This window comes from Gymnoscopelus braueri (assembly GCF_963280865.1).
Source record: "Gymnoscopelus braueri genome assembly, chromosome: 1".
NCBI lineage: Eukaryota > Metazoa > Chordata > Actinopteri > Myctophiformes > Myctophidae > Gymnoscopelus > Gymnoscopelus braueri.
Genome location: NC_137603.1, coordinates 46,097,646 through 46,117,151, shown reverse-complemented (window position 1 = coordinate 46,117,151; position 19,506 = coordinate 46,097,646). Strand labels below are relative to the sequence as shown.

Sequence of the window (19,506 nt, the reverse complement as noted above, 5' to 3'; positions counted from 1 at the left end):
AGGCTTTTTTATTTAGTTTAAACTAATTATTGATGATGGTTTTATTTGTATTTTAATGTTTTATAAATGTAATAAAAAGCAAACAAACGCAGAGGTCGGTTCTCAGTAGAGCACAGACCTCTGCTAAGGTGGCAGTGTTGCTTCTGCGCCATGTCCCCTTTGCTCAATTACTTCATGATGCAGGTGACAACTTAATCAGTTCTTCCGGGACCCATGCCATGATAGACATTTAGATAGACAAGTATTGTGGTTTTAATCTGTTCAGAAGTGACTTTGGGAAGAGGATTTGGGAGAGGAGATCCCGGAACAGCTCTGGGATGATGTACTTCATGATTTATATCAATCTTCTATCTGTGCAAGTCATGGACTCATACAGTGCAAACTTTTACAATGTGCTCACTTCACAAAGGTTAGACTTAATACAATTCATAAAAATGTGGATCCATCTTGTGACACGTCATCAAGCACCAACGAGCCTTGTACACGTGTTCTGGTCTTGTCTTGTCTTGGACATCTTTGGATCACTGTCAAAGGTAGCCGAGCAATTGATTGAGCCTAATGCGATGATTGTATTGTTTAGGGTAATTCCACCTATTATGTCACTATCTTCCCTGGAGGCAGCATTTATAGCCTTAGCTGGACGTTTGATATTACTTAAGTGGAAATCTCCCACATACCCAGTGGATAAGAGATGTACTTATTAACTTTGTTAAATTGGAAAGAATTAGGTGCTTGTTGAGGGGCTCCCTAAATGAATTATTTAAGATGTGGGACACGTTTTTCAAATACATGAGCTGAACCTTCCAGATGTCTCTGATTAAATGTTCAATTCATTGATTGATATTGAACTGGGGCATATCGAGCAGCGGTCGACAGACCGACCAGTTAACCAAGTTAACCAGTTCTTCCTCTGCCCAGGACCATCCTTTCCAAGTTTTGTGCAAACAATTTTTTATAAATTCTTGAGATATCCTGCGCAGACAGACAGACAGACAGACAGACAGACAGACAGACAGACAGCTGGTGGCAAAAACATGACCTCCTTGGTAGAGGTAAAGAACATGTTGTAAACCCCTATGACATAGGGCGGATTCAGACTATGGTCCCGGGTGCGCACCCTGGACCACTTGGCAGATATTGTGATAGTGTGAACGTTGCGTATCGTTCCCCGAAACGGATCACTGTACCGTAACCGAGACCGCCTGGGGAGGTAGTCTCGGGTCCGATTGCTGCGCACTCGGGAACGGAACGCTGCAATGTGAATTCATCCGTACCAACAGAAGGAAGTGGACTGCTAATCATATATCATTTATATATTTTTATAATGACACATTATTTTAGCTGGGTTATACCTTCTCATAGTTCTACTTGAATGTTGACAATAACTAATAATCCCGCTAGTGTTTGAGTAGCGCGAGCCGTAAAAAAACATAAACAAAAAACACATGTGTATCGTAACGCTGCCGCTAGGATGAATATACCAAGGATTAGTCTGTGACGTCACTGCTAAAATACCAAAGGTGCGTCAGTGACGTCATTATCATATTGATAATAACAGAGACGACGTTACATTTTGGGGTTTCAAAGACCAACGCACACACTGCTTTGGTTGTGTATTGTTGTTCTGTTATTATTATAACTCAAGACAACGTCAGGAACACAGTCAAACTTTATTATTCACTCTAAACTCTGACAAGTGACTCTTCTTCTGTGAATGACATTCTCTATCTCCCAAAGACCCATAGTCAACAGCGCCCCCATGAGGCACATATTTACCATTACTGTTGAATGAAGTGTATTCGGGTACGGAAGAATCTTGGCCAATGTGAATGCTGGCCAGCTGGGAGAGGCCAATCGTACTCTGGAACGATTCGAATTAATCGGACCCAGCATGAATCCACTCTTAGACCATCAATCCAACAATCAATGTGTTAATCAATACAAATAACTTATTGAACTGCTATGCTCTTCAGTTAAACACTGACTTTGTTAGCTTATAATGTTTATTGCTAATTCATGTACTTTACACTTAGATAGCTTAGTTCTAATTAATGAATTAAAATATAGCCTCAACACTGAAATCCAATCTCCCTTTGCCTTGCGAAATGCAGATTGCTGCTCTTCCTCACGTTCTCTTAATTCTTTCATTGCACCCTTATGAAAGAAGGCAAGCCCTTAACATTCCATACCTGCTGTAATCTGAGCCATTTTTAATAACTAAGTATTCCTTGGTATTCCCTGGTTTGAAGTGTATTGTAAGAGTTGTCTGTGTTGCATACCAATCCATAACCCAGGCTTAATAACAGCATTTATGGTCTCGTTCTCATGTCTAGGGGCCTTCTCACATTCCGCAACCTTAATTTATTGTGCAAGGAAAAACACATCTTTAACGGAGAGAAACCTTGGATATAACCATGCTTTAGGGTAGGCGGCCACCTGCCTTGGCCGTGTCTGGGGGGGAGGGGGGAGAGAGAGAGAGAGAGAGAGAGAGAGAGAGAGAGAGAGAGAGAGAGAGAGATGAGAGAGAGAGAGAGAGAGAGAGAGAGAGAGAGAGAGAGAGAGAGAGAGAGAGAGAGAGAGAGAGAGAGAGAGAGAGAGCGAGCAGTGGAAACAAACAACTACAAGGACAACAATAACAACAATAGCAGCTATAATAATAGTATAATATAATGACAATCCACAGACGTGTCCTGTGTAAACCTTTGATCCATAGCCGGTAGTCCACAATCACAGTCCATGGGAGCTAGAATAGCAATCTGCTGCCGTATTCCATGGAAACCCTGGATCCGCAGCCTGGGGCGTCTGCAACCACCCAACCCAATTTCCAGCAATACATTGAGCACACATGAGTGTGTGCATATTTTCTCAGAACACGTGTTAATGCCATGTGTAATGTTGGGTTATTCCGCTATTATATGATATTGATATTGAGGCGGCAGTGGCTTGGGTGGCTGCTTGGGAATCGGAAGGTTCCCGATTCGATCCCCGGGTTCCCTGTCAAAGTGTCCTTGAGCAAGACACTTAACCCGTTCAATCCGAGAACGCATCTCTGTCATTTTAGATTTCATCTGACGTGCTATGAGCTTGTAGATCTGCTATTTTTTGAAAAATCTTTTGTTCCACGGACCGCCAGAAGCAAAGATTTGAGTTACAAATGTTTGCTTAAAAAAATATGTATTCAAAGATTTGCAAAAATGTTCACGATTTTACAAAAATAGCAGATCTACAAGCTCACAGTATGTTATTTTTTAATAGCCAAAGAAATCTAAAATGACAGACGTGTTCCCGGATTGAATGCGTTAACCACTAATTGCTCCCGATAAGCAGGTTGGTGCCATGCATGGTTTCCTCCGCCGTTGGCGTATGAATGTGTGTTTGAATCGGTGAATGTAATGCACTTTGGATAAAGGTGATGTAAAAAGTATGCTTTGCCGAGCCCTGAGGCCAGGAGCCTATATCCTGTCTCTGTAGCATGAGGCAGCTTGATGTACTGTACAAGTACACCCCCTGGACACGACGCTAGTATGTCACAGGGACTTACCCCCAATCCAACCCTTGATGCTGAGTGCCAAGCAGGGAGGCATTGGGTCGCATTTTTAGAGTCTTGGGTATGATCTGGCCGGGGCTCGAACCCCGACCTCCCAGTCTGCAGGCCACTGAGCTGGTGATGCATTCTACTAAAAATGCGCAACATCTCTGTCCGTCCGTCTGTCCGTGTGTGCGCGTGACTGTAGTTCACGTATCTCGAGGACCACCCGACCGATTGTCTTCAAACTAGGCGGCCGTTGTCCGGAACCACTGATATGCCCATATATAGGCATATGTGGAGATCCGATATATGCCCATTTATGGGCAGAAAAGGGCCAAACAGACAGGTACAACGGGTGGGGCATAACCAGGTGGGGCATTCATTCACAACTTGCATTGTTCTCGACTTGCATCGTTCCTGATGTACAGTAAATAAATGGCAAATGCACCACAATTTAAGTGAGATTCTTGACCTTGTAGCTTTATAGGTTTTTGTTTTAATACTGTTAAAATAATATACTTCCCCAGCTTGCTTGACTTGCCTGTCAAGGATATCTAGCATTGTTTCCCTATAACAGACACTAAGCCAGCCAGGCCTCTGCAAACCATGACTGCAGCACCCAACCATTCCCCTATTCCCTGCCTTTGTTCTTTGTAGTGGCAGGAATACAAATGTATTCTCACACACACACACACACACACACACACACACACACACACACACACACACACACACACACACACACACACACACACACACACACACACATACGCACACACACACTCAACAAACAGACGACCCTGGAGTGCTAGACTATAACTGAAAGGCAAACACAGAGCAGAATGGTTTAAACAGACAGGTGGGAAACTGAGCTAACATACAGACTTTCCCAGAGCAAACATAGAAATAAAGTTGTCAGTGCGTGTGTGTGCGTGTGTGCGTGTGTGTGTGTGTGTGTGTGTGCGCGTGTGTGCGTGTGTACATTTTGCCTGTGTTTGACAGGTGGGATTTTGGACAGAGTTCAACCTCATGACATATCATCCCTAGTATTCAGAAATGAGGGGCATTTGCCAAAGTAAGGACTGAAAAGTTTTGGAAAAGTGATCACGTTAGTTTAAATTGGTTAAATTTAAAGTTCAGTTGTTGGGTAAAGGTTAGGGCAAATAATGAATGAATAAAGTGTTCTCTTAGGGACTAGTGGTCTTGCATGTTTAACCACATGAACCCTAGCATCCCTATTCTGGGCATGTCATAATAGGCGAACATTAGGTGAAAGTAGGTGAACATTTGTCGAAAATAACAGATCTACTGTACAAGCTCGCAACGATATTGGCTCAGTTAGTCAGATGACTTTGGTAGTTTTTATTGACTTTGGAGAAAATTTAAACAAATACAAAATCTAACAACTAGAAAGATTTCACTCTCTACATACCTCTACCGACACTATGCAATTATCATGATATGCCATTTGACCTTGTCAACCCAAAAGTTAATAATCTCTTTGGGACACCCTACTGATCATTCCCACAAAGTTTAATTTTGCTTAAAGAAGCTCACAGACATACAGACATATACAGTACATTCTTGGCAGATGTATAGCAATAATAAAGCCATTAACGGGAAAATGGTCTACATTAATGAACGATATATGGCCAAAGCTGTGAATAGACAATGACATGTAGGCTATTGATGTGGTCCTTTAATATACAGTAACCTTACACTCAGCCTTCATTTCCATTTCGTTTCACTCCATTATAATTGCTTAAATGGGTGTGACTAGCGTTTCAGGGGCTGGAGGCTACCTTTAATGTATTCATGTATTTAAAGCCAAAATTACATAATTACATTTGTGTCCCCCCAGTTTCAACATGGAGCCAAGCTATGACTTCCTGCACATCTATGAGGGAGAGGACTCTAATGGACCGTTGCTCGCAAGTCTTCAAGGCAACCAGGCTCCTGAGAGAATAGAGAGCAGCGGTAGCAGCCTCTTCCTGGCATTCAGATCTGATGCCTCACTGGGCATGTCTGGGTTTGCCATCGACTACAGAGGTAATTAAAACTTTAAATTTGGTTTGAACTTTTCCTGTTAAATGTACTTTGAAGGTCTTGGATGTCGACCTCCTAAAAAGTGTGTGTTCGTGTTTTATGTTGCTTCGGTCCACAGACATCCCACTCTCTTTACAGCTGCCGTGGTCTGTCTGTCTCTCTCTCTCTCTCTCTCACCTCCGGCCAATCACACCACATGTTCCTGGTCTTGCTTTGGACTTCATAAATTGACACACTTTGGGACTGATTTCAGTTTGATTCATGGAGCAGTTTTATGTTTTACCACGGTTCTCCGTTTACTACTCACTATGGGATATCAGCGCCCTCAGGCGATGAGACAGAGCAACACACACGCTCCCGGTGCCAATACTGATTGGCTAAGGGTATGTCACGAGTCCGGAAGACCCGGGAGTATAAAGCTCCCTCGTGACGTAGGCTCTTCCTCTTTTCTCCACTCTGCAAGCGAATGCGCAGAAATTCACACACAACAAAGCAAGGAAATTTTCAACTTTAACCCAATGCGGGAATACGGAGTATATCCCCACGGGAAAATCCTTGCAAATAAGTTTTCTCCCGGAACTTAATATTAAGTATTTATTTATTTACCTATCCTCTCAGTTTTCCTTATTTCTTGGTCTGTTCTGGAAAAGCCGGTTAGCTGAAAAAGCCGGTTAGCTGCTAACACCGGTTAGCAGCTACTAGCTCATTCATTCATTCAGTGGCTAGGCTAATACTAGCAGCTACTAGGCTACGCTACTGGCTAGGCTTTAGCCTGTTGTTTTCCCAGACCGAGGACCAAGATGGAACCACCGAGGAGTTGCGGGGTCGCGGAATGCGACCCCCTCATCGCCGCAGACGACCCCCACCGCGTCTTCTTCCACTGCTTGGGGGTCGATCACGCGTTCTGCGCCAGGACCCACCCGGGTGAGACAGATGCGTGCCCTAACTGCACGAGGTTAACCGTTTCTCAACTTGACGCTCGGCTCGTCAGGGCTAGGACCCTGGTCGGCTGGACTAGACGAGATAACGGTGAGACCGCCATCGCCACCGGACCGGGGACCCCAGTCGGGCAGCACGAGCGGCCCCCCGGCTCATGGGACCCCCACCGGTGCCGATGCCAAGACTAGAGCGTCAAGCGTCCACGACGCTGACGCCACCTCCCGCCGCTGCTGCTGCGATGGGGGCTTGTCCCCACCGCAGCATGCTAGCAGCGGCCCTCCCTCCCCCCTGCCAGCGAGGAGTCGATGGCTCTTCACGATGACGACATGGCGGAGGACGGGGAAGATTTCCTGGAGCTCCCGTCGTACCAGGACACCCAGGAGGTGTCCACGACGAGCCCCGGACGGGGAGAACCTCCCGCAGCCACCGAGGAAGAGATCCTCGAACCTGTGGCGGCTGGTTTCAACGAATGGCTAGCCTCACTAAGCAACAGGTTGTTAGCAGCGCTGTTCTAGCTTAGCTTGCTAGGACAACACCAGCTCGTTAGCCTCTTCAGAGCCGGCGTCTGTACCACGAAGAACGAGGCTACAATCGGGTGCTTTGAGACGCATAAAGGGTTTTCATAAGAGTATGTTGAACTGTTTATGCTGTTTCCACTGTTCTGTGTTTTATTCTGTTCCATTAAAATTTCCCAAAATACACAAGCACACTATCCAGCCCCGGTCAGGAGGTCACGACGCTAGGGGTCCCTGGGGGTCCCCGGGCGTCGATGCCCTCCTCTATAAGCCCATTGTGCCTATCAGGCCTGCCTTCACAGCATGATAGACAATAATGGGATACTTCTCTGCCTGTTTTCGACAACTGTCGGGGTGCATCGATGCATAGGGATCACTAGGTGGTCCCCGTGTTGATAACCACCCCTTATAAGCCCAAAGCGCTTGGAAAGTCCCTTGGTGACTTTCCAAACGCTGCTGGGATGAATACTGTGCATGATATGAACAAGACAAAGGTAATAAACCCATTGCTAATTCTATATGCCAGTGTACATGGGTCACGCCAAAATTTTTCCAATTCTACCATCCATCCGGCAGAGGGCGCCAGAGGCCCACTGTGGGAAGGAAGGTTTGCAAGATGGCGGCGCGGGTCGAAGGTCACCCCAATATTTACAACCTGCCAAGCACCGTGTCACGCCAGCCTCTGGAGGGCGACAGAGTGCTTCCTTCGGTGGAGGTGGCTCCGTCGCTTCCTTTAGCCAGGCCAAGAAGCCTAGACAAGATGGCGACGGACTTTGTAAACACAAGGGAGCAGCGTGGAATGCTTCCGTACTCAGTCACGTGACCCCCACGCTTGCACGGGCCCCGTGGGTTAGGTGTCGACGTCACCTGTTTCCATGGAAACGGATGTCAACGTCTCTTCACTCTTGGTGAGTTAGCCGTGACTATTACTAGCTATGGTATGCTAGGTTGGCATAGCCTCCAGTCAGGATGCTGTTGTTTTCACTTAGTGGCTGACTAGCCTCACTAACATCGACACAGTTAAAGAGCAGTGTTGTTTTGGTGCAGTGCTTAGACAGTCCCCTAAAACAACACGTGGTGGCCATAGCTCTCCTTCGTTCTTGGTTAGCCAAACAACTACAGGTAGCAGCTAAAGGCTAAAGGCGACCTGTAGCTAGGCTAGACTAGACCAGGCTAAGCTTACAGGCTAAGCTAGTTAGCCCTTTGTCTACATTACCACGATGGAGGCTCAGGTTCACTGGGTGCCTTGAGACAATTAAACATAAAGGGTTTTCATAAGAGTATGTTAAACTGTTTATGTTGTTTACACTGTCTTTGTGCTTTATTTTGTTGCATTAAAAATGTACTAAAATACACAAGCACATTATCCAGCCCCGGCCAGGAGGTCACGACGCTAGGGGTCCCAGGGGGTCCCTGGGCGTCGAAGGCCTCCTCTATGAGCCCATAGAGTCAGGCTGATGTTGTTTCACTTAGCGGCTGACTAGCCTCACTAACATCGACACAGTTAAAGAGCAGTGTTGTTTTGGTGCAGCGCTTAGCCAGTCCCCTAAAACAACGCTGCGGTGGGCATAGCTCTCCTTCGTTCTTGGTTAGCCAAACAGCTACAGGTAGCAGCTAAAGGCTAAAAGCGACCTGTAGCTAGGCTAGACTAGACCAGGCTAAGCTTACAAACTAAGCTAGTTAGCCCTTTGTCTACACTACCACGATGGAGGCTCAGGTTCATTGAGTGCTTTGAGACACACATAAAGGGTTTTCATAAGAGTATGTTAAACTTTTTATGTTGTTTTACACTGTCTCTGTGCTTTATTTTGTTCCTTTAAAAATGTCTTAAAATACACAAGCACGTAATCCGGCCCCGGTCAGGAGGTCACGACGCTAGGGGTCCCAGGGGGTCCCTGGGCGTCGATGGCCTCCTCTATGAGCCCTTTGTGCCTGACAGGCCTGTTTCACAGCATGGCAGACACTAACGGTCTCTAATGGACGCCACAGTACGAGTCCGCTGGACCACGTGGCGACGTCATCGGTCCCCGTGGAAATGTGCACGTTGCCCACGGGACTGATAACAGCAGCGCCCCCTCCCGACTCGCTCGCTCGGTGAGCAGCTTTTGGGAGGGTTGCAATCCGAATCTGTTTTTATCCCAGTACATCAGCGTTGCACTGTGTTTACTGGTTAAGCTCAGTACGGCAGTGACACACTGTGGTTGTACTGGCCAGGCTCCCCTGAACAACAACAACACATTGTGGTTGAACTGGTGTGTTTTCCACATGCCTTGTGTTACTTCCTATGTCAGACGAGTGTGTCTCTCTCATGCGGAAGATAAAAGCAGCCACGACTCTAAGAGAGAAGGTTCTCTCTCTCTCTCTTGAGCATGAGCGTTACCAGAGAAATATCTACGAATCAGAACCGACTGGGTTTCTGTTCAAAGCTTTTTCTGGTGAGAAAAAGGGGGGGGGGCGTACGGCCCTTTCTGAATCTGAAGGGCCTCAACAAGTATCCATTTCTTGGTTGACGACCGTAAAAGCTGTTGCAAAACGGTACATCAGGGGCACTGATGGGCGGGCATCAACCTCTAGGTTGCTTGCCTCCACGTTCCAGTCTGGCCTCCACACAGAGAATTCCTGCACTTCGGCTACAAAGGGGAGTGTACGAGTACACGGTTTTTCCCTTTGGTATGTCATTGAGCCTGCGAGTGCTCGTGCAGTGTACCAATGCGGCCATAGCTCCACTGCGGCGACAGGGGATCGGTCTGTCGACTTAACTTCGACGACTGGTTAATTGCTGGCTCAGAGGAGGAGGTGGCACGGCACACGGCCGTGGCCCTCTCCCACCTGACGTCGCTATGTTCACAATCAACGTCCAGAAGAGCGTTCTGGTTCCATCTCAGCGGGACACCTTCTGGGGGATCTCGCTGGACTCGAACACGCTCAGAACGCGGCTGTCCAAGGGCAGGTTAGACAGCGTCTTAGCTTGTGTGAGGTCTTTTCGCGTAGGGCGTCAAGTCACTTACAAACTAAGCATGCAGGCGGTGAGTCTCATGGCTTCAGTCATTCACCTAATCCGCTTGGGCAGGTTCTACATGAGACCTGTATAGAGGTGGCAGCGGGCTCTTCGGATCCCACTCACCTCAGGCTTTCAGCAAGTGGTGGTGTTTCCAGGGTGTCGTGGAGACACTCGGATCGTGGTCGCAGGTGGCTTTTCTGTCCCAGGGGGTCAGTATAGGCGCTGTGATATCACAGAAGGTCATCACCACGGACGCCAGCCTCACGGGGTTTTTCCTCGCTCTCAAACAGTTCGGTGCTCGGTTTCCGGGTTGTTCTGTCTCAATCAGAACATACAACACCGCGACCATGTGCTATGTCAACAAGCAGGAAGGTTTGGCCTCCCTGGTGTTGGACGGATTGGCGTGCGAGATGGCGCTGTGATGCGACTCACGTCTCGCGTCCATTCAGGCGTTCCAGGTGCCGAGCCTCCTGAACGAACTGCTTTATGCTTTCCCACCAATAGAGCTGATCCTCCCCATGTGGGGGAGGGTCAGGCTCCGAGGGTTGTTGATGTTGCTGGTGGCCCCAGCATGGGACACGTAGAGGTCAGGAGTTAAGCTCCTCTCCTTCACGACGTGCCTTGGGCCCTCCTTGTCGGCAGGGACTTGCTGCGGCAGGCCCTCAGGACCTAGACCTATGGGTCTGGCCCATGAGAGGGTGAATTTGAGCTCGTGTGGCCTTCCCCCTGACGTGATGGCTACCATCCAGGGCGCAAGGGCCGTGTCCACGAGGAATGCTTACGAGGTCAGATGGGGGTTGGAACAGTCACCAGTGGTGGTGGCTTTCCAGGCCTCGATGTGTAGCATTCTTACTTTCTGCAGGGAAGGCTAAATCAGGGTTTATCCTTCTCGACGGTGAAAGTGTATTTGGCTGCCATTTCGGCTTGCCACCTAGGTTTCGACGATGGCAAGACGGTGGGTCAGCATAACTTCGTGCGCCGATTTATGAACGGCGCCAGAAGGGCTAGACCGGTCAACAGGCCACTGTTCCCAGTCTGGGAGTTGACGGTGGTGCTGGAGGCACTGTGCCGTCACCCGTTCGAGCCTTTTGAGTCTATGGACCTGAAGGTCATTAGTCTAAAAACGGTCCTTTTGGTGGCCCTGTCCACGGCTGAACGGGTCAGTGACTTGCATGCGCTCTCGGTGAGCCCGGAGTGCATGAATTTTCTGAACAACGACAGGAAGGTTTTGATTAAACCAAACCTGGCGTTCGTTACAAAGACCGGGGTGGTGGCCCCAGATCCGGTTGAATTGGTGGCTTTTCATCCGCCTCCCTTCGCTTCGGCGGAGGACAGGCGGTTACATTGCCTCTGCCCGGTGAGAGCTTGAAGCTCTATTGCCAGAGGACGGCGGCCAGTCGCTCATCGACACAACTCTTTGTCTCTTTTGGCGTGGGGGTTCAGAGGAAGGCGGTCACCAAAGCGACGCTTTCTAGATGGATCCGTGATGCCATTAAGCTGGCTTATGTGAGTAGTGGTGTCCCTGTCCCGGGGGGTCTGAGGGCCCACTCTACTAGAGGCATGGCTACGTCCTGGGCTCTCTACAAGGGAGCTTCGATCCAGGAGATTTGTGCGGCTGCAAATTGGTCGTCGCCGTCGACTTTTGCGGCCTTTTACAGTCTGGACGTGGCGGCGTCATCAATGGCGCACGCTGTCCTGGGTGTGGCTGCTGCCTCCAGGTCAGTGGAGGATAGGGAGTAGGCTTGGGGCCTTTTCTCCATATCTTCCGACTTCCTCTTTAGGTTTCCTTGGGACCAGCAGGGCTGTGTCTTGGGGATAGGGCCCTGCTCCTCATTATTATGAGGCGGACTGTGTCTGCCTGTTAGTAAATAGGGCAGACTCTAGAGTCTGTCAGGGCCTACTCTTGTTATCTATCCCGCACCCCAGCCCGGTGGGCTGGGGGGGCGCCCAGGGGCCGTGAGGTCGTGGACCTATGGCCTGGGGGTCTTAGGTCACGTCCGGGGGGGACGTGACCTAGGAGCTGAGGGGCGTGCGGGGTTGTCAGGGTTGTGTGGCTCATTACCTCAAGGGGGGTTTATGAATCCCATAGTGAGTAGTAAACGGAGAACCGTGGTAAAACTAGAGGTTACGAATGTAACCCCGGTTTTAGTAGGTTCGGAGTTTACTACTCACCAGACACCCCTTTCTGTGCGCATTTGGCATGCAGAGAGGAGAATGTTAAGAGGAAGAGCCTACGTCACGAGGGAGCTTTATACTCCCGGGTCTTCCGGACTCGTGACATACCCTTAGCCAATCAGTATTGGCACCGGGAGCGTGTGTGTTGCTCTGTCTCATCGCCTGAGGGCGCTGATATCCCATAGTGAGTAGTAAACTCCGAACCTACTAAAACCGGGGTTACATTCGTAACCTCTAGTTTGGGACTTTTGAGTATTTTGGATTTGTCTCTTTTACTGTGTTCTTGTTCCCTCCCCCCAGCCTGACTTTCTTTACTCCCCTGTCTTGTGTTAACCTCGTCTGCTGTGTCCTGTATTTTACCTGCCTTCCCCCTGTCATATTGTTGCCCACTTCTCATGTTTACCTGCTACAAGTAAGTCTTTTCCCTCCCACTCCAGCTGAGCCTTGTCCCGTCATTAGTCCCCTATACACTGTGTGTGTGTGTGTGTGTGTGTGTGTGTGTGTGTGTGTGTGTGTGTGTGTGTGTGTGTGTGTGTGTGTGTGTGTGTGTGTGTGTATATATATCCTGTCTGTCCCTTCAGTGGTTGTCAGATCGTCAATGAATGTTCCAGTGCATCAGCCCATCTACTGTATGTTTCTAGTGTTATAGAATATTTGTTCCATTTTCAAGTTTTATGCCTCCTGTTATGAACTCCAAGTAAAGGACTCTCTGGTCTGGATGCTACTTAACAGTCAAATCTGATCAAGCATGGACCCAGCGGACAAATTATTTGAAGATGAACTCGGAAAGGTGATGCAGTACTTTGTGGAGTATTGTGTCCAGCCCCCCACCAGCACTGAGCAAAAGACTCTGAAAAGGGCTTATTCCAGGCCTAGCGTAGCAGAAGCACTAGCAGGAGTTGTGGGCTTCCCTAGCTGCCATGTCTGTTAGTGTCTGGCCTGCTAGCCTTCAGCCTGCTTCCCAGCCTGCACCTACTATAAGCCCAACCAGCACTTCAGTCTGCAGTTTGCCGTGAGCAAGCCAGTGCATTTGCAGCCTGCCCGTCCTGTGTCGGCTAGTCCACTACCCACCTGTCGTGTGCTGGTTAGCCCACGAGCCATCTGTCCTGATCTTGCACCCCATGAACCTTTTGAGCCTCCACTGAACCAACTGGGGAACTGTAGGGGTTCCAGGAGAAGGCATAGTCACCATGGCTCCCTATGCCACTGGCGCTCTCTGCTGCCCAGTGCCGCAGAGTCCCAGCACTACTGAGGCTCTGCTTCCCAGCACTACGGACTCCCAGACAGATCTATTGGGCTACTCCTGTCCCTGAGGAACTCCTTCCTCCTCTAGCTTCATGTTCCTGAGGAACATTAAGCTGTCCCCTAGCTGCTCATACTGAGGCTCCGCTGCCCAGCCAATGCCTGATACCCCATTGGTCGTATCTGCTGACACCCAACCTGAACTTTGGGGTTCGTATTGGAGTCCCTGTCGCCATTTGCACAGGGCAGATATGACAAATAGCGCTTAACCCATTAAGACCTGAGGCCGATTCAGTAGTTCTCAAACTTTTTTGTAATCCAAAATTAGAAAATATTTTCAAACTATTTCCAGATTAAAACAAAATAAAAAAAAATAGCAGATGTGCAAGCTCGCAGCACGGCACAAAGTGACGTGCTGTGAGCTTGTATATCTGCATTTTTTTATTAGCCAACGCTAAAATTGAAAATGACACAAAGATGTTTTCCCTGGGTTAAATATACAAAGCTTATTACTGAAATACAGTATACAAAGAAATTACTGACAATGACGGGTACAAACAATCAAAACAAATAATGTAGTATAGACAAAAGAGGCCATATCTTTAATAATGTAATACTTTCAAAAATTTACAAAAATAGCACAACAAAATCTACCCGAGAGCTAGAGTTTTTAGCTTGCAGAGCCTGAAATAATGCAGATGAGGCAATTATGTAATAATTGTGACAGGCCTACTACCACCAGAAAGGAGCACAGATTAGATCACTAATAATAATGACTAAACTTCTAGTTTAGCAGTCCTGCTCCCAGAACAGATCAGAGATTAGAGCACTAATAAGAGGGAAGTACCTCCGTCTGTATCCAGTGGTGGAAGACGTACTCGGATGTTTTGATTAAGTGAAAGTACCAATACCACTTGGTATTTAAAAATAATTAACAAATACGCTCTTACAAGTAAAAGGTCTGTATTCAAAACTTTACTTGAGTAAAAGTACAAAAGTATTGGCATCACAATATGAATTTAATAGTTGTCCCCTGCTACTGAGGCTCAGCTGCCCAGTGCCAATGCTTTGCCTGATCCCCCATTGGCCGTATCTGCTGACACCCAACCTGAACTTTGGGGTTCCTGTTGGAGTCCCTGTCACCAAGTCCCCTAGAACCACTGTGTCCGCATCCTCTTGAGTAGTGGTCCTTCCAGGGGGTCCTCAGCTGAATTTGTTATTAAAGAATCAAAATCCGTTTAACCACTTTAATCCTATTTTAAACGTCTTCCCCCCTGCCAATGCCATACACATATCAAATTGGGGGTCCTTGACATTAAATTGTTTGAGAACCACTGCTCTTCAGTCTCTGTCTCTATGTCCCCTATAGAGAAATTGTGTCCATGTCCTCTTGAGTCCCCGTCTCCATGTCCACTAGCGCCCCCTGTCACCAGCACCCCGACAGCAGCCCCTGCCGACCCTCCTGATCCACTGTGAATATAGCGCCAACTAAACAACGTAATGTGCCCTTGATCTGTGCAGTTGTGTTCAACTCTATGACACCCCGTCAGAAAACACCTTCACCATCCAAACACCCATACTACACTGCAGCCTCAGGGTGTGTTGTTTTTCATTGTTGTTGTGTTGCTCTTAATTAACGTTGACTTTGTTTTGTTCTTTTGTTGACTGTCGATTATTCACAAGGAATCATTGGAATTATTTTTGGCAAGGTGGTCCTGTTGGATTGGTGGCTGCACTTTAGCCCATGAGATGTGTTTCTTCCTATTACTTAGAGACTGTAGGTCTCTTACAGACCTTGGTTTGACAGTGGAGGTGATTTGGAAGCCATAATCAATCTGGAACTCATCATTAGTTGTTAGGCTGGCGAGAGATCTGTTCTGTCAAGGTTTATAATCACTCTCTGTTCCCCCTTTTTTCCCACCCTCCATCTCTCTCTAATAAAAAAACATTATCAGCCTCTCTGCTATCACTCTCTCTTTCTCCTTTCTCACTCTCTCTGCCTCTACTGTAGGTTTTCCACCTTTGTCTTCCACTCTATTATCGCCTTCTCTAATTAAAATACAACCTCAATAATATCCCTGTTTTCGCCCTGTCTTTTGACAGTATAATCCACCTCTGTCAACCTCTCTCTGTCTGCCTTTCGTTTTCTTTCTGTCGACCTCCATCCTGCTCTGATTGGATGATAGCGGAAAACCAAACAAGCTGGTAGAATGCCAAGTCATGATTGAAGACACTTTTCTACTGTAGTTGACTCCTTCCACTCGGCTCTCCCCTTTTCACTGCTCTTGTCTTTCTTCCTTCTCTTTCCTCTTAATGAACCAACGAGCAGTGTTATGAAGGCTTATAAATTGCCCCTTCCTTTTTTGTTCCTTTGAAAAACACTTAAACTTTGTTTAAAACTATCTAATGCCTAATTAACTTTTATCTATTTTGTTCCCTGATTTGAAACCAATCTCTGAATCGTCCTTTAGTTTTTCTTTGCTCTGCTGAAAAATAGCTGCATCCTCAGAGGGATAGGCATGGCTTAATTAAAAGCCGGATTGCTTGAATTACATATAAATATGAATAAATAACCCCTTCTCTCTATTTTTCTTTTTTCATCAGTGTTATTCCCTGTTGACCACTGCTTTTTAAATGGTTTCTATGGGGTCTCTCTTTTCTTTCAACGCTATTCTTTTCTTTCAACGCTATTCTTTTACTGACCAAGGCGCCATCTTTTAGGAGCCTTTTCTGTTGGGTAATTTAGTTGTGTTCTCCCCATCAAACTCGGATGGTGTCAGTATCCCCAAAACACAGCCTTTTTATTCTCTTCCATTCTGTTATAGTGGATCCCATTTTCACGATTCTTCAAAAATAGCAGATCTACGAGCTCATTGCGCGGCACTCGTGCCGTGCAATGAGCTTGTATATATGCTATTTTTGAATAGCCAAAGTATAAAATATGGATAAAGGGGTTAAAATGATTGTGAAGCTATATTGGGGACCCCCTGGTATCCCCCCCAGGCTTGTTCCCCGGTGGGGGTGGCCTTTCTGTGTGGAGTTTGCATGTTCTCCCCATGTCTGTGTTGGGTGTCCTCCAGGTATACTCCGGTTTCCTCCCACACCAAAACACATGCATGTTTACAGTACTGTAGGTACATACTCCTGCCAGTGCCCTTGAGCAAGGTACTGGCATTACAACTGTGGTTGGTCCCCGAGCGCTGCTCTGTGGCTGCTTACTGCTCCTAAGTAGTTAAGAAGGGTCAAATGCAGAGGACATATTTCCCCATGGGGATAATAAAGTACGCGTTTACCTTTTTTACCTTTATTATGTCAGGTACTGTTACTCATGCTGTTGTTTTTTTATTTATTTTTCTTGTTTTATCTTTATATTATCTATCAAGAACATATAAAAATATATACAGTAAAAGAAAGGGCGGTTCCCCGACTACTTGTTTTGCCAGACCCTGTTGGGTGCTTATAATAGTCAATGTCGGTAACTGACTGACTGACTGACTGACTGACCGACCGCATTTACAACAATGACATTTCCTCAATCTGCTTTTCTCAATAAAGAAACACACTCTATTATCCCACGGCCAGAGATGTGCAGACATTTACTGTAGCATTTTACTACTCATATCAAAATATGCCTATCAAGTAACTGGACAGAAAGCAAAACAGAGGCATGTGCTCATTTGGTCCAATTTTGCCATTTCGTTTCCCCAATGGTGTCATTAAAATGTTTAATTAGTCCCCATTTCTTACTCTGTTGCCTCCATAAATTTATATTATTTAACTGATGTTGGAGCTGTGCTCTCATTTTCCTTCACACTGCGTTTTAGAATGAGCGTAAATTCAGCTGTCGAGGTAATTGCTCTGATGGAGAAGTGAAGTGGAGCAGGGAAGTCCTTTGTTAGTTCATAGTTGGCATTGACAAGATAAAAGCATTCACATTGAAACGGTTTTGATTAATTAAAGGAAAAAATTACTCAACTTCCAGTTTACCAGTCCTACTACCTAGGGCTGTCATCATGATATTTTAGTTGACGATTGTCACGATCATTTAGATGAATTGAATTGTGTTTTTGGCATTGAAAAACATATATAGATACAGTAGTTATGTTTGCCAGATATTAGGGCAGATATTATGACAAATAACTTTGACCAGTACAAATAATCAAAACAAATAATGTACTATGGCCAAAAGTAAGGCCATATCTTTAATAATGTAATACATTCAGTATGTTTCTAAACTAGCTAAAATAACCGATCTACCAGAGAGCTTGTAGAGCTGGTTGCTTGCGAAGCCTCAAATAATGGACGATGAGGCGATTATGTAATAATTTTGACAGGCCTACTACCACCAGAAAAGAACAGATTAGATCACTAATAAGAATGACTAAACTCCCAGTTTAGCAGTCCTGCTCCCAGAATAGATCAGAGATTCGAGCACTAATAAGAGGGAAGTAGAGTACATCAGTTTGTATCCAGTGGTGGAAGAAGTACTCAGATTGTTTTATTATGTAAAAGAACCAATACCACAATATAAAAATACTCTGTTGCAAGTAAAAGGTCTGTATTCAAAACTTTAAAGTACAAAAGTATTGGCATCAAAATATACTTAAAGTACCAAAGTAACAGTACTTACATTTTTCAAAATGTCTACCTTTTTCAAAAATAGCTGAACTACAAGCTCACTCGGCTATTTCTGAATAGCCGAAGTATAAAATAGGGCTTCATTGGTAAATATATATTTAATCTAAATCTACAAAGTAACTAGTAACTAAAGTTTTCAAAAAAGAGTAAAAGGTACAAATGTACTGTAGTTCCTTTACAACACTGTCTGTATCCAGGACCTGACTAAGCTTGCCTGGTATCGTTTTTCAGTTTATATGCGGGTCTGACACAGCAAAATCCTCACTGTTCATTTAACCACATGAACCCCAGTATCCCTATTCTGGTGGCGAACATAGCAGATCCACAAGATCAACAACGCGTTGCGATAACTGAAAACGGGGCCGTGGCGTATGGAAAAAAATCCAGAATCTGTGAAATACTTTACACGCCATATGCTTATATCTTGTAGTGGAAAAGAGCCATTCCATAAGTATATCGAGTTAACTCTGGAAGCATTAAAATTGACCCGTAGGGGTTATTCAGTGCACACAGGTCCACAGAGAAACATGTTCGACCATCGGCATATCTGCAGTAGGACAGGATATGACTGTAAACTAAGCGACTCTATTATTCAAGGTGCAGACTATGTCCAGTGACACAGCCTTTTTATCTTCCCACAGAAAAGCCAAGGGAGGCCTGTTTCGACCCTGGGAACATCATGAACGGCAGCCGCACAGGTTACGACTACAAACTTGGCTCCCAGGTCACCTATCACTGTCACCATGGTTACACGACTGTGGGCGGGGCCACCATCACTTGTGTCCTGGGGCATGACGGGAAGCCGGCGTGGGATAAGGCTCTGCCCTCGTGTAAAGGTAGGAGACCTCACATTACATGGGCTGATGTTAACAAACATATCCTCACAGAGGCTAGGATGAAGAATGGCTCCACCTGAATGCAGGAGGCATGCACGCACACACAAACACCGAGCGAAAGACACATACACACACACACGAGTGACTTGAAAGTGTAATTTTTTGGGGCTTTGAATGCCTTTATGTAGAGAGGGATAGGGAAAGTAGACAGGAAATGGGGAGAGAGGTGGGGGGGTGACATGCAGCAAAGGTCATCGGGAACGGGAGTCGTACCCGCGACGCGCTGTCAGGCTGGCATTGCAGCCTAGGGTGCCTAGACCGCCACACTACAGCCCAGGCCCAGGTCAGAAGAGAAATATTAAAGGTTTAATTTAACATATTCACTTCACTCTATAAACCAAATATAGCATGAAGCAATTGTAGTAGTAGATCGATACAGATTCTGTTCTAAACACATGCAATTGAGAATACGAAACTCAAATCAAAACCGGGTACATTGTCAGCTATGGTACAGCCATGGTACAGCCATAGTATAGCCATGGTATACGGCCATAGTACAAGAACAAAACGATTCAGGTGTTGAAC

General features: G+C 46.4%; 1 protein-coding gene across 1 annotated transcript in view; it reads left to right on the top strand.

The window, feature by feature from the left end:
• Positions 1–19,506, top strand: part of LOC308074200 (CUB and sushi domain-containing protein 1-like) — a gene marked incomplete at its 3' end in the record, with an annotated part of 656,606 nt that overhangs the window by 501,081 nt on the left and 136,019 nt on the right. Inside the window, exons 31-32 of the mRNA XM_080413541.1 lie at positions 5,391–5,578; positions 18,727–18,921. Coding sequence (XP_080269667.1) covers positions 5,391–5,578; positions 18,727–18,921 — 383 coding nt within the window. The remainder of the gene's footprint in view (positions 1–5,390; positions 5,579–18,726; positions 18,922–19,506) is intronic.